The 12,594-nt window shown below is 41.3% G+C and overlaps 2 protein-coding genes across 3 annotated transcripts; both read left to right on the top strand.

The window, feature by feature from the left end:
- The first annotated feature begins 130 nt into the window (after positions 1–130).
- Positions 131–2,519, top strand: dnajc22 (DnaJ (Hsp40) homolog, subfamily C, member 22). The gene is made up of 4 exons (XM_028410388.1): positions 131–320; positions 838–1,419; positions 1,491–1,783; positions 2,243–2,519. Exons 2-4 carry the CDS (start codon positions 873–875, stop codon positions 2,417–2,419), a joined length of 1,017 nt encoding a protein of 338 aa, XP_028266189.1. The 5' UTR covers positions 131–320; positions 838–872; the 3' UTR covers positions 2,420–2,519.
- A 462-nt stretch (positions 2,520–2,981) lies between these two features.
- ikzf4 (IKAROS family zinc finger 4) lies at positions 2,982–7,522 on the top strand. 2 transcript variants are annotated; one of them, XM_028410212.1, is made up of 8 exons: positions 2,982–3,087; positions 4,370–4,424; positions 4,544–4,651; positions 4,758–5,054; positions 5,151–5,318; positions 6,136–6,288; positions 6,364–6,495; positions 6,699–7,522. In XM_028410212.1, exons 2-8 carry the CDS (start codon positions 4,385–4,387, stop codon positions 7,517–7,519), a joined length of 1,719 nt encoding a protein of 572 aa, XP_028266013.1. In that variant the 5' UTR covers positions 2,982–3,087; positions 4,370–4,384; the 3' UTR covers positions 7,520–7,522. The 2 variants fall into 2 exon arrangements, with proteins under 2 accessions (XP_028266013.1, XP_028266012.1); XM_028410211.1 differs by having other exon boundaries at positions 2,997–3,124.
- The last annotated feature ends 5,072 nt before the right edge of the window (positions 7,523–12,594 follow it).

Genomic DNA, 12,594 nt, shown 5'->3' with positions numbered 1-12,594 from the left:
GTTCTTTTTGGCAGTGCATCTATCTCGTGTCACTAATATATAATTTACATATGTGTTATGTTCTGTTTTTTTGGTCTCAGTGACATAAGTGGTGCTTTAACTTTTAATTAATGATACAAAAAACAAGCAGAACATTTCTTCCCTCCTCACCTTATCAGTTTAGGTGATCTAGAGCTCTGGTTGTGGTGAATTTATACCGCTGTGTGATTTCATTGTCATGATCCAAAGTCCAGCTTTTGCAACAACATGCACCAGCTTCAACTACGGAAAGCACTGGAAAGGATTTCTCGGGATAAGGATTATTTGAAAATTTGGTCTCTGTAAGTAACTTAACCAAAATTTTCAATACCTAAAAAAAAAAAAAAAAAACAACGTAAATACTCTCTGGACAGATACAGTACATACATACCATGTGAATTCTGATTTGTTGTACAGACTATTTGTGTGTGACATAATCCCTGTTAAAAAATGGAGCATGTTACGCGTCAAGTTTATAATGTCGATGCCCATCACGAGGAAGATAAATCCTCCCTTATATAATATATTATTCAACTAAGGATGTGGATCACAGAGATTAAATATCTGTTTGAGTGTCCTGGCCAAGATACGAGCACCTGACAGATCACAGAGCGAACACGCAGTGCAACACAACCTTGTAAGAATTTAACAAAATAAGTGAAATGTTGGTGTGTGATGTTGGTTAATTAAATCATATTTTATTGGTAAAAACAACTAAATATTATATATTTCAAGCATTATAAAACACAACAATAACACCACAAACAATCAGCTAATACTGTAGACTTGTAAAATGGATTTTCTGTTATTCCTTTGCAGGTGCTTCTAGGATGATGATCCACTGAGGCCACAGCATGGTTAAAAGTGTGATGGTAGCCTATGGCCTGTGGGCAGTAGGAGGGCCTTTAGGTCTTCACCATTTGTATTTAGGGAGAGACAGCCATGCTCTGTTGTGGATGCTTACTCTGGGAGGCTTCGGGTTTGGCTGGGTCAGAGAGGTCATACGTATTCCTGCATATGTTAGCACGGCCAATCAAGATGCAGAGACAGAAAGAAAAAGGCCTCCCACCTACCCTCCACCTGTGAGCCCTGTCAGATTCGCTGGACAGGTGTGTGTTGGGATCTACTTTGGCACCGTGGCTCTGATGGGACTGAACTCACTCAGTTTCTTCTACTTGATCGTTCTTCCTTTGTGTGTGGGTGCTGGGGTACATTTGGTATCCAGTGTTGGCCAACAGACCTCAGATCTACAGAAAACTTTAACTGCTTGTCTTATAACCTCCCCAATTTTCTATGGCAGCACCTTATCTCCTCTTCCTATAAGCATAGCTGCAAGTGTCACTGCTGCACAGCACCGTAAGTTCAAACCTCCACAGGCACCTGGACAAGCACAGAAATTAGGTGAGCTGTTGTAACACACAATCCTATATAAATGTACACACTTCTGAATGTTTATTGTACCTTGTAATCAGGTCCACGGCTCTACAGGCTGGGGCTGGCTTGGCTGGCCTTTTCTGCTCCACTGGGATACTGCATTTTCCACAACACCACCGCCACACTGTATTACCTGTCTGACTGTATAGCAGCTCTACTGGATGCTTTCTGGTTTCTTCCGGGGTTAAGGAGTGTGTTGGAGTACATTCTTCTAATGCCATACCAGATCTTGTGTGCGCTTACTGGAGGAGGGTACTATGAAGAGTCTTGGAGGAAGCTGCTTGAAATATTGCTCAAAGAGTACTCGGAGAGGGAGAAGGAGGCACTGAAGGTGAGCAGCTCAGAAACTAATAATGGGTCAACAAAGAGTTAACCTTTATATGATAATTGTTATAGCACCTAGTTTAGTTTGTTGTTCCTTGATGTTTGATTTTTTTTAAACCAGATTAGTATTTGGATTAGATATTTTGATGCAACAGTATCCTGGTTTTGGATTAGATCAGATTACTCATGTAGCATTTGCAGGTTTTTTTTAAACCAGGGTAAAGGTGCATGAGGTGCATGCACAGAGCATTCATCATAGTCTGTCAGTGGGGGGGGGGGGAGCCTAGGGCACCCTGTGTCCAGGACCTTCTTCCAAACAGGAGCAGCAGCAACATAGCTTAGCAACATAGCTTAACCAATACAATGTCAAACCCAGTCATACTACTCTGCATGTAGACATGCTCATAAGCAACACTTAAGCTGTATTAGTCTACATTGTCTCTGACATGTTTACCTTACGCTGCAGGTATTGTCACTGGAAGCAGAGGCCTCTGTTGAAGAGATAACTCAAAGCTATAGGGAACTGGCTAAGGCATGGCACCCAGACCATAACCCCGACAAGGAGGCTGAGGCCATGTTTGTAAAGATTCACGAGGCATACGAGGTCCTGCTGCGGTGGCACAGGCCCAAACGGTTCAGATAACCGTGTCACTGTTTTCTACTGCACCTGTAACATAAATCAAAAGCATGCACCAAGATACATGATCTCTTTTTAATAAAACACTGTACTTCTACTTCACACACAGCTGTGCTTTTCTGATTATTTGTGTTTGCTGCCACCTTTTGGCGCTGCAGAGGTACTGCTACCATGAGCCATCTCATCACAATGTTACCTGCTTTTCTCTAATAGCTGCTACTTATTAGACGTCATAGCCCATGTGTATCTGTGTGTATGTGTGTGTGTCTTTGTATTTGAATGGTCTGTGGTACATTGTAGACATGCAAACATTTATCTCACTAAACCTTGCATGTTTACAAGCTAGCCTTTAACCAGTATTTCACAAACCACATATTCATGCGCACCAGCAGCCTGCGCGCTGCTGAGTCGTTGAGTCTGAGTTCTTCCGAGGCTCAAACTTCACCCCGTTTTTTTCTGTATTTCTTTTTTTTTGCCTCTGACATGCATCGATGCATTCGACAATCACTGAATCAAGAGCTCTGTTGTACAATTATTCGGTCTGTATCCCAGCATGGGCCCGGAAGTTGTTTGGGATTCCCAGGTAAAAAAAAAATCCCGGAGATGCTGTCGTCGCCTGGGAAAACAAACAGCTATACAGACAATTAAAAAGGAAAACAGCGATCGGACGCCAGGTAAGGAGGAGGCTTGTGGACTTCGCCGAGGCACTTGGTAAGACCATAGATCGGTATTAATTTGGACGTAGGGCATGTTTTTGAGTAGTTGCTTGGGGTGAATGCCATTTGTCGTGTGGTCGGGTGCCATAGCAACGGCTCATGAGAAACATTGTATAGCCCAGGCCAGTTTGACGTGCTCGATGTCGGATGACAGCCGCGTTCATGCGGACAATTCCGACAATCGCAACTCCTGCAACAAACTGCTGTTGTGTCTCGTCGCTGTCGCGACCGTGCATGAGATGATTTGCTGTCATAACGCACTAAACCCACCGAGCAGCTGAAACACTAGTAGCCGCGGGTGTGTGTGGAGGAGCGTGGTAGTTATTTGAACACATATATGTATTAATGCACATGCGTCCATCTGGGGGCAGAAAGGAGTGTCAGGCAAGGGTCGGCGCTGATGCGCGTCCCTTTTTTTAATCGCCGTGCCCTGGTGTGACTGGCGCGTCTCCCGGCTGCATCAGCGCCTGTTGCTCCCCATGCGCGGCCAATGCCAGGATATTAATTTTCCCTGTGATGTGTTGTCTCCGCCCCCCAAAGTCTCCTCTGTCCACTGCTGTCATCCATTTGAGCTAAAGGTGTAGCCCTGTACTACATCTTGGTGTTCTGTCGTCCTCTTTTATTCATTTAGCTAATGAAAGCGCGACACTGTTCTGCTCATATAATCAGTATACAGTAGGATGTCTGAGCTCACTTTATTTAATCTGGAACAACCGTGTTATAGCATGCAGGACAATTATCTCACCGATTAATTAGTCTACATATGGGTGGACAAAATAACAGGAACAAATAATAAATTGGCATTTTCAGTATTTTTTTTTTTAAAAAAAGCCTATAACCTTATTTTATCAATAAATGTATCGTTCTACTATAATAGACTATAATATAATATAAAGCTTCAATTCAGGCATGTAATTGGAGGTTGTGTTGATTGCATTGCTTTATAGTTATAAAAGGTGCTGCAGATATTTTGTCTACCCCTGAAGTTTTAACTCCTCCTTCCACAGACTTGGCCTTTAGCTTTCTATAAATGTGGAGCCTCTCTGTATCACCTACCAACCACGTTGGAGAGGAATCTATAGAAAATGGCACAGTATTAGATTAGATTATTGCTGTGAAGGTTTATTAGACATTTAGATCCGAAATTATCAATTTTCTACAATCAGTAACGAAGGTGTGGTGTACAGAAGTAGAATTCATTCAGAAATATTTACAATATCTTTTAAAATCATATTTCCAGGCACCTGGTGAGAGAATGAATGCAGATGACTGCAATGGACGCTCATATGCACAAGGTAAGGTGATATGAGTTTATTAGTATATTAAAAAAGAGGAGAAACTACTGTACTTTCTGTGTGTACTGTCTCCCGTCTTTAATGTTTACTTTAATAACGTGGGTATATTTGTGTTTCAGGTAATGGAGGAGAGTCATCAACAGAACAGGAGTTTTATGGCGGGCTGCAGGGCCCTTCTGCGAGGTCTCCAAACAGTCAGCAGTCCTCACCACATTGCTCTCTTAGCGGTTAGTTTTCAGTGCTTTGTTTGTGGCCATGTGGTCTGCTGAAGTAGAATACTTCATTCATGTTGTGTGAAGGTACATATGTTCATTTCCTCTCTATACAAAGCAGACTCCATCAAGGTTGAGCTGTGCAGTGATGAATCATCAGGTGCTCCACAAACAGAGAACAAAGAGGCTGTGAGGGGTGATAGCAGGAAGGATGACAGAGGAGACCCCATGGAAGAAGGGAGCGCAGAGTTCGCTGGGACTGGAAGAGACAGAGCCAGTGTTTACAGTGACATGGCCAGTCCAAACTCTGCCTCACCAGGACCTATCCGGCTTCCCAATGGGAAGCTTCAATGCGAGGTGTGCGGGATGATCTGCATTGGACCCAATGTGCTGATGGTGCACATGCGAAGCCACACAGGTGCTCAAGACCATTATTACCCTCAGTGTCAGTTAATAAAGGCCATAGCTAATTTTATTTACTTTTAATATCCTGTTTTCCTCTGCGTGTCCACAGGTGAGCGGCCATTCCAGTGTAACCAGTGTGGTGCTTCCTTCACACAGAAGGGGAACCTGTTGCGGCACATTAAGTTGCATTCAGGAGAGAAACCATTTAAATGTCCTATTTGCAATTATGCTTGTCGCCGGAGAGATGCCCTGGCAGGACATCTACGCACACATGCAGGTAAATGAGTGAGTGCACCAAATTATTCTGCACTAGAGAGGTTTATTTTTTTTCTTCTTCTATCTTGGCCATACATACTGCATGATGTCAGATTTTGGCATGTTAAATAAATGGCTGGCTGACACTGGCATTAAACTACCCAGAACTGATGCTGATCTAACATCAAACGTATTTCATAGAAGGATATTTTGTGTTTTTAGCTATTAAACCTGATGGGTGTGGCGAAACATTGCTATTATCTGCTGTATGAAACAAAGCAATACAAAAGTGTATTCATTAGAATGGTCCATTTCCCGCTTCTTCGAAGCTCAGAGGAAATAGGTCGTTTTTACAAGAATGTTCTGTTAAACATGACAAAATATGACATTTGAAAACAGGAAATCCTGTTGATGCTTTCAATTTGTGAACACACACTCAACAGGTGTTCAAATACAGTAGATCTCTGTGGATCTTCATGGGTCTTCTTTTTCATTTTTTTCGGTTCATTTTTCGAAGAAAAGATAGTTGCAAACTGGATCTGACGTCAGTCTCTCCGACAGCTTAATAAGGTGGAACGTTGCGGTAAAGGGTTAGGCGTCTATCTGTCATCACTGTCAGACAACGTAGGTCAGTTTCAGGAATTGCCCATCAAGGGGGAAATCCAGCCTCTCAAACCAAGCTTTTAAATAAAAAAATCCCCTCTTATAAACAAATAAACTTTACTCATATACCGCTCTGTATATGTTTTTTCTCAGTAAATATCACCCTTGCATTTGATCCATAATCTAGGCTTTATCTTGGAAGAAATCTGCTAAATATTTTTTCTTCTAAATTACAGTTACTTCACCGACGGTGGGAAAACCTTTCAAGTGCAGCTACTGTACTCGCAGCTACAAACAACAGAGCACACTGGAGGAACATCTGGAGCGCTGCCATAGTTACATGAAGACTCTGGACCACCAGACAGCAGTCAACACACAGACAGCACAAGGTAACAAGCTAAACGTGTATTCACAGAATTATTCAGTATGTTGATGTTTAAGCTGGAGTTTTTTTATGTTTTTAGGTGAAGAGTCAGTCAATATGGAGACAGATCCTACACCTGCACTGCAAACATCCAATGAAAAAATCAAATTTGTGGATAGAATAACTGTTAGCATCACCAAACGCAAGAGGTCAACACCACAGAAGTTTTTGGGTAAGTTAATCCAGCTTATGTATTTCATCTTCTCTGTATCTTAGTTTTCTGTCCACACTTAAAATGACATATTATCAGCTTGAGAAAAAAAAGACTGATGAAAGCTGTTTTGCTGTGCCTGTCAGCCAAGAAAATGGGCCAAATCTAGCAGTTGTAATCAATCCAAGAGGCGTTCTATCAGAACTGTTCTGTCCTTTTTCTAGGTGAAAAACACATGCACCTTAAGCCTCCTGAAGCACCTTATGAATTGTCCTCTGGATCTGAGAAGGACGGGGACCACCTGAGCTCTCAGTCTGCTGGCGATTCAGCCAGACTGGCTAGTTCGCATCTCCACTGTCCAAGAAGTAAAGGCGAGAACCACGAGTCATCCTCTCTGTCTCACCTCCATCCTGCTTTCCTTTCCGAGATCCGCACAGTTATGAGCTCCATCAACAGCAACATGACTCCTCAGGGCTCCCAAGCCCACAGTGGAGGGGGTTTGGCAGCAATGTCTTTCAGCCTGGCTGGCCGGGAGGCAGGCGAAGGCTGTGACAAGCACCCCTCAGCACACAGCCACACCACCTCACCCAATGGCTGCCCCGACTCTACAGACACAGAGAGCACAGCAGAAGAGCAGAGCACAAGGGCTACAGCCCCGACAAGTACCTCCAACAACCATCACCTCCACTACCAACCCCCAGCACTGCCACGCAGTCATCCCACTTCCAGCCCCAGCCAGGCCAAAGACTTGGACCATGAGTGGGAGAGATCATGTCCCGTGCCCCCCACCATAGTAAAGAGGAGCCCTGGCTCACCCCTTTCTTCCAGGGACACCGTGCAGGTGTTAGACAGGGAGGGCAGGCCTGTGCGCTCCTTCCACTGCCGGCACTGCCGCATCCTCTTTTTGGACCATGTCATGTTCACCATCCACATGGGTTGTCATGGCTTCCGACAACCGTTCGAGTGTAACATCTGTGGCCACCGCAGCCAGGATCGCTACGAGTTTTCATCTCACATCAGCCGCGGAGAGCACCAGGTGGGCTGAGGAGAGGGGACAAAGGCTGGATGAAGAGAGGTGACTGTTGCTCTCTAGAGTTGTGGGCTCATGTTTGTTCTGCACCAGATCAGTTGCTTTAAATTCCTACTATAAAGTACTGATGTAGAGTGATGAATCTTTTCACTGCACCAGGTAAAGTTTAGTGGAGGCAAATTACATTCTATGATTAATTGCACTCCCATATTAAATCATATGGCAGAGCTACTAGTTTTGCTTCTAAAGTGCCTTCTTTGGGGATTTCTTCTTAACTAAAAAAAAACCTGTTGGGGGGGAGGGGAGTGGTGCTCAAAAATCTTAACTAGCCATCTTTTCCTAAGTGATCATGAGTAGTTAGTGCTTTTATGGGGTCATGTGCACATGTACTTAAGAAAAGCATGCACATTTTAAGAGTTACATTGCTTAGTGTGCACTAATAGCTTTGATTTTGTGGCTGAGGAGGAGAACATTTTGTATGGTATGTGTCAGGTAGGTTTAATATGCACTGAAAGCTTTGTGCCTCTTGGTTCAGGAGGAGCTTTTGTCACAGACAAAGCACAGGAATGGATTGCCTTAACCACTGCAGCAGTGCACTGTTGCAGGAATACATATTGTTTACAGCATGGCTGAAGAGAGAATATTCAGGACAAAGCAAATTGCAGGATATGAACTTGAAATGCTCCTGAGGGTGTAAAGGGAGTTCAGGGCTCAAATATATATAAAAAAATAGGATTTTAAAGTGAGTCTTAGGATGCTGGTGCAGATCAGACCATGAGCCATGTAGTGTACAGTAAGAGCCTGACTGAGCTGGGCCAGGGTGCTCCACCTATATACAGGGGTTGCACTTTTTGGTTCCCTGCTTCTATATGAACTTCTTTGCTGAAGCACCTGATGGCTTTACAATGTTTTGTTTTTGTTTCTGTGATTGTTCTACTGCACTGATAAATAGCATAATTCTCACAATAACTGATCATGTAATTGCAACACCGTCATATTTTAAAAAGGAGCCAGCCTTCTTCAGAAAACCACAGCGTTGCACTGGTTCTGCGGTCTGCACTCAACTTTGCTGCAATGTGTGACTGGATTAAATATCAGTTCAAATAATTAAAAAAATATATTATTTTTTGTGGTTTTGCACTCAGCAGATGAAGCTGGGGTTTTAAACAGATAAGGAATTATTTAAAAATGAATCAGAAGCAAAATCAGTTTGGATCTGTTGAGTTATCACTTGTGATTATCTATTTAGTGTTGTTTGTTTCAGCCTTGGTGTATTTAATCAGCTATATTCCAAATCTTATCCAGCATATTCCTCAAGTCCATGAAATGTTACCTCCTGCTTCTTTATAGCACCCAAATACCTTATTGCTACAGTATGGTGAGTTATCTGATAATGTTAATATTGGGAACATGAATGAGACCAAACTCAGTATTCTTACTTGTTATTGTAGGTTTGCTGCTTCATAGTTTAACTTGTTTTTTTCCTTTAATAGCAGGCAAAATGTACTTGAAACAGTTTGAGAAAAAAAATTTCTAAAATGCACTTGGTTTGATAAGTAGAGAAATGTGTGTGTGAATGGAATATAGCATGTGTGCTTGTCATTTTCTGCTTTTACCTGAATTGTGAATTAATATTATTATTATATTATTATTTTCTTTTTTGTTTTGGAAATGTGAAGTACTTTCAAAGAAGTGAAAATGAGGCATGGGTTTTTTTTGTCTTCTTGTGTGGACTTAATGTTATTTTGTGAATGATGTAACATGACAAAACACTTTACCTCAAAGTTAAAGATGTACAACTGCCTCATTATTTCAAAAAGTCATGTTGCTTTCCAAGATGTTCTTGCAGTTACAAATGCGTGCCCCTTGATATTCTCTAAACTTTTTACTGTCAATAAAGTTACATTTATTGTAAAGGTGATTATCTCTAGTTGGATTATGGAAGCATCAACATCTCTGTTGTTATTTATCATTTAAAAGGAATTCATTATACACACGGATGCAACAGTGTTCCTTTAACCGCTTTAAATCAAACTGTGTTCTTTAATGAACAATTGTAGTTGAGAAGGATTAAATAGTAAATATGTAAATGAACAGAATAATCTCACATGTCTTTGAGATTAATTGCCTGTAATCCTTATGGTGTAATTTACTTAACAGGAAGAGAAAGGTTTATGTTTCTTTGGCTTCTGCCTATGTCCCCTCCATTATTTAAACATTTTTAACCATTTTAAGCATTTTTAACTACGTATATTAGCAAATCGTGGGTCCATTACCTTAATTAATTTAAATGCTTAAAAACATTTGTACTATTAAATATATTATAATAAGTAAAACGTAATTTGATCAACCTTTATTATTTCAAATGTTACTGATTTTTTTGAAGATGCATCAATTATGATTTAAGAATATGGCGAGGATCCGAAATAGGTGCAGGTTATATGGGACATAATAAAAATGAAAATAAAGGTATGTTTACATAATTAAAGTGTATTGATGTTGATTAAATATGTACCAGTAGTACATGCAAGGGCGTATATACTTATCATCAAAGCCTTATTTCCTTGTTTTAAAAGCAGACAGAGTGATTTTGAAACTACCTTTGTCTCTTCTTTTTCCATTCATGTCAAGACTTCAGAGATTCAGGTAGAGCTGTTGGTGTTTGGGGCTGAGCTGCAGCATCTCTCCTCTGTGCTCATGTGACCTTTGGGCCTACATGACAGACCTGTGTTGTATTTGTTTCAGGTTAGTTTTGACCTTTTCTCTCTTCTGCAGGGGAAAATCTATTTTGGCTGCTCCTACATACAAATTCCAGGTGCACTTAAAAAAAAGGTACTTATGTGAAGCCAAACATTTGTTATAGCTGCAGCTTTCACTTGAATTGTTATAATTAAAGTTTAGTCTAGTCTAGTAATATGGTCTGGTATTTCTACAGGCCTGATTCAGCTGAGCACAATGAATAAATCCACTTAATATGTAAAAACTCCCAAATCCCCTTCTATAAAAGCCAAATACAGTATGTGCCGTTAGAGTTATGGTGCCTTATTTGACAAATTTTAAAAAATGTAAACATCCTCGCCCTACTGGAAAAAAGTGCAATGTGTTTTTACCATACGTTGTATTCTGACAATTTTATATCCCTTTGTCTGAATTTCACAACCACTTAACTGTCTCTGTCTTAATGTAAATACTGATGCAAATAACACATGAACAACCCAGTGCAGCTTTTCAGAGACTTTAAAACACGGTCAACACAATCTTTTGATAAACGCAATGCTGCTGTGAAGCAGTGCATTGTACACACAAGGTCAGTGTGCAGCTAATTTGACTTGAGCTTTGCACTTATGTATGTGCAGCCTTTAAAATTCTGAAGAAATAATCTGCTTGCAACCTCTGTGTGAATATGCTTAGTTTTAGTGGTGAATTTACAAAGAATCGGCAGCTTGTGTTATACAGGAAGCTTACAGGCAGCATGCTCCTCGAGTGAATAACACATGACTAGCCAGTGACCACATTATAAAATTATTTTTAAAAACAACAAAGTAGAATAAAACAGAATAAACATTGAATGACAGTAACCACCAGTGTGTGAAGAAGTAATATCTATAACATTATAATTATGTGCCTGGCTGGTAAGGCATTCTGCAAACAGTGCTCCCGCCGATACCACTTTGTACCACAAAGAGGCACAATGAGTCCATGTAGCCTCTAGTCCAACACACGAGGAAGAAGCAGTATGGCGCCGTGTTGTTGTTTTGTGTGGAAACCATCCAACAACCAACCTGTATGATGATCTGCTGGATGAGCTGTGAGGCCTCGGTTAGTCCACAGACTAATAGTCCTCAGCGTGATGTAGATCAGCGGTCCCCAACCTTTTTTGCACCACGGACCGGTATCATGTAAAACAATATTTTTACGGACCGGCACAGAAAAAAATATATAAAATAAAAACAAAGTGCATACAATGACAACTTACTCTTATGCTTAATTAGTGGGAGCCTTTGAGCTTTCTCAGCAATGAGGCGGTCCCATCTGGGGAGAATGGGAGACAATGACACCCGAAGCGTGTTTCTTATGTCCAGTCCACTCCGTCATTTTGTTTTGGCCGTCATTTATTGCTTCTGTCCTTCTTGTTCACATTTTCTTCTTTCAAAAAACTCCATGGCTTGTCTTTTAATGCAGGGTGCTTGGTCTTAAGTGCCAAAGCAGTTTTGAAGGCTTCGCCACATGTCACTCAGAGCGGACTTGTGTGAGAATCACCTGTTGCAATAAATCTGTATAGGACTCCTGATATAGTCTTTTAAGTGCAGGTTTCTTTTTCTTTGAAGGGGTAGGCTCCTCTTCTTCTGTCCCCTCGTTAGGTCTTTCCCCTTTCCGAAGAAGCTCTCCAAAGACGTTTGTTTTTTATTCATGTTTGCTAGCTTTTAGGCTTAATTTTGGGGTGCCGTATCCCGTGACCGAGACCAGCGTCTGCAGGTGCTTAAAGGCACAAGCGGATGAATCTGATCGATTTATAAATGAAACAGCTTTCAGACTCAGATAATGAATAATATATTTTTTGCTCAGTCGTTCTGTGCGGCCCGGTACCAAATGACCCACGGACCGGTACCGGTCCCCGGCCCGGTGGTTGGGGACCACTGATGTAGATGACCGTGGGAGCGGTATTCAAAGACCGGAAGTCCGCGGCAGGAAGGAAACCTTTATATAGAAAGGTAATACATTTTTTATATTTAAATAATTAACAGTCTAATCACTGTATTATATCAGTTTCCTGAGACTTGGCTGTCTGTAAGTAAACGTTAAACTGTTCTTTATAATGTGCTTAATTACTTAGCAAACTCAGGTTAACCCATGTCAATTATCACGTCATAAATACGGATCTGTGTTTGCATTCGCTTCCTGCTCAGTGTGTAGTGCTTCTGTGTTTTATAGCTGCTGCCGGGAAGTGCATAAGTTAGCCTACTAGCTGAGTATAGGTTAGCTTCAGGTTAGCACACCTGGCTAATACGAACTGCGGCAGAGGAGTTCTTTTTAATTTTATGTTTAACAGCTAGATAAGCTGGTTGTATTACCAAGTAATATTTATATAT

The sequence above is a fragment of the Parambassis ranga genome, chromosome 7, assembly GCF_900634625.1.
Source record: "Parambassis ranga chromosome 7, fParRan2.1, whole genome shotgun sequence".
Classification (NCBI taxonomy): Eukaryota; Metazoa; Chordata; class Actinopteri; family Ambassidae; genus Parambassis; species Parambassis ranga.
The sequence above is the reverse complement of the archived record's forward strand: the minus strand, read 5'-3'. Positions and strand labels throughout refer to the sequence as shown.

Excerpts from the sequence above, each read along its gene's own strand:
- dnajc22 (XM_028410388.1), top strand. The coding sequence starts at position 873 with ATGGTTAAAAGTGTGATGGTAGCCTATGGCCTGTGGGCAGTAGGAGGG. Across the intron at positions 1,420-1,490 it reads TGGACAAGCACAGAAATTAG|GTCCACGGCTCTACAGGCTG; the intron begins GTGAGCTGTTGT and ends CCTTGTAATCAG. Across the intron at positions 1,784-2,242 it reads GGGAGAAGGAGGCACTGAAG|GTATTGTCACTGGAAGCAGA; the intron begins GTGAGCAGCTCA and ends CTTACGCTGCAG.
- ikzf4 (XM_028410212.1), top strand. The coding sequence starts at position 4,385 with ATGAATGCAGATGACTGCAATGGACGCTCATATGCACAAG. Across the intron at positions 4,425-4,543 it reads TGGACGCTCATATGCACAAG|GTAATGGAGGAGAGTCATCA; the intron begins GTAAGGTGATAT and ends TTTGTGTTTCAG. Across the intron at positions 4,652-4,757 it reads ACCACATTGCTCTCTTAGCG|ACTCCATCAAGGTTGAGCTG; the intron begins GTTAGTTTTCAG and ends TATACAAAGCAG.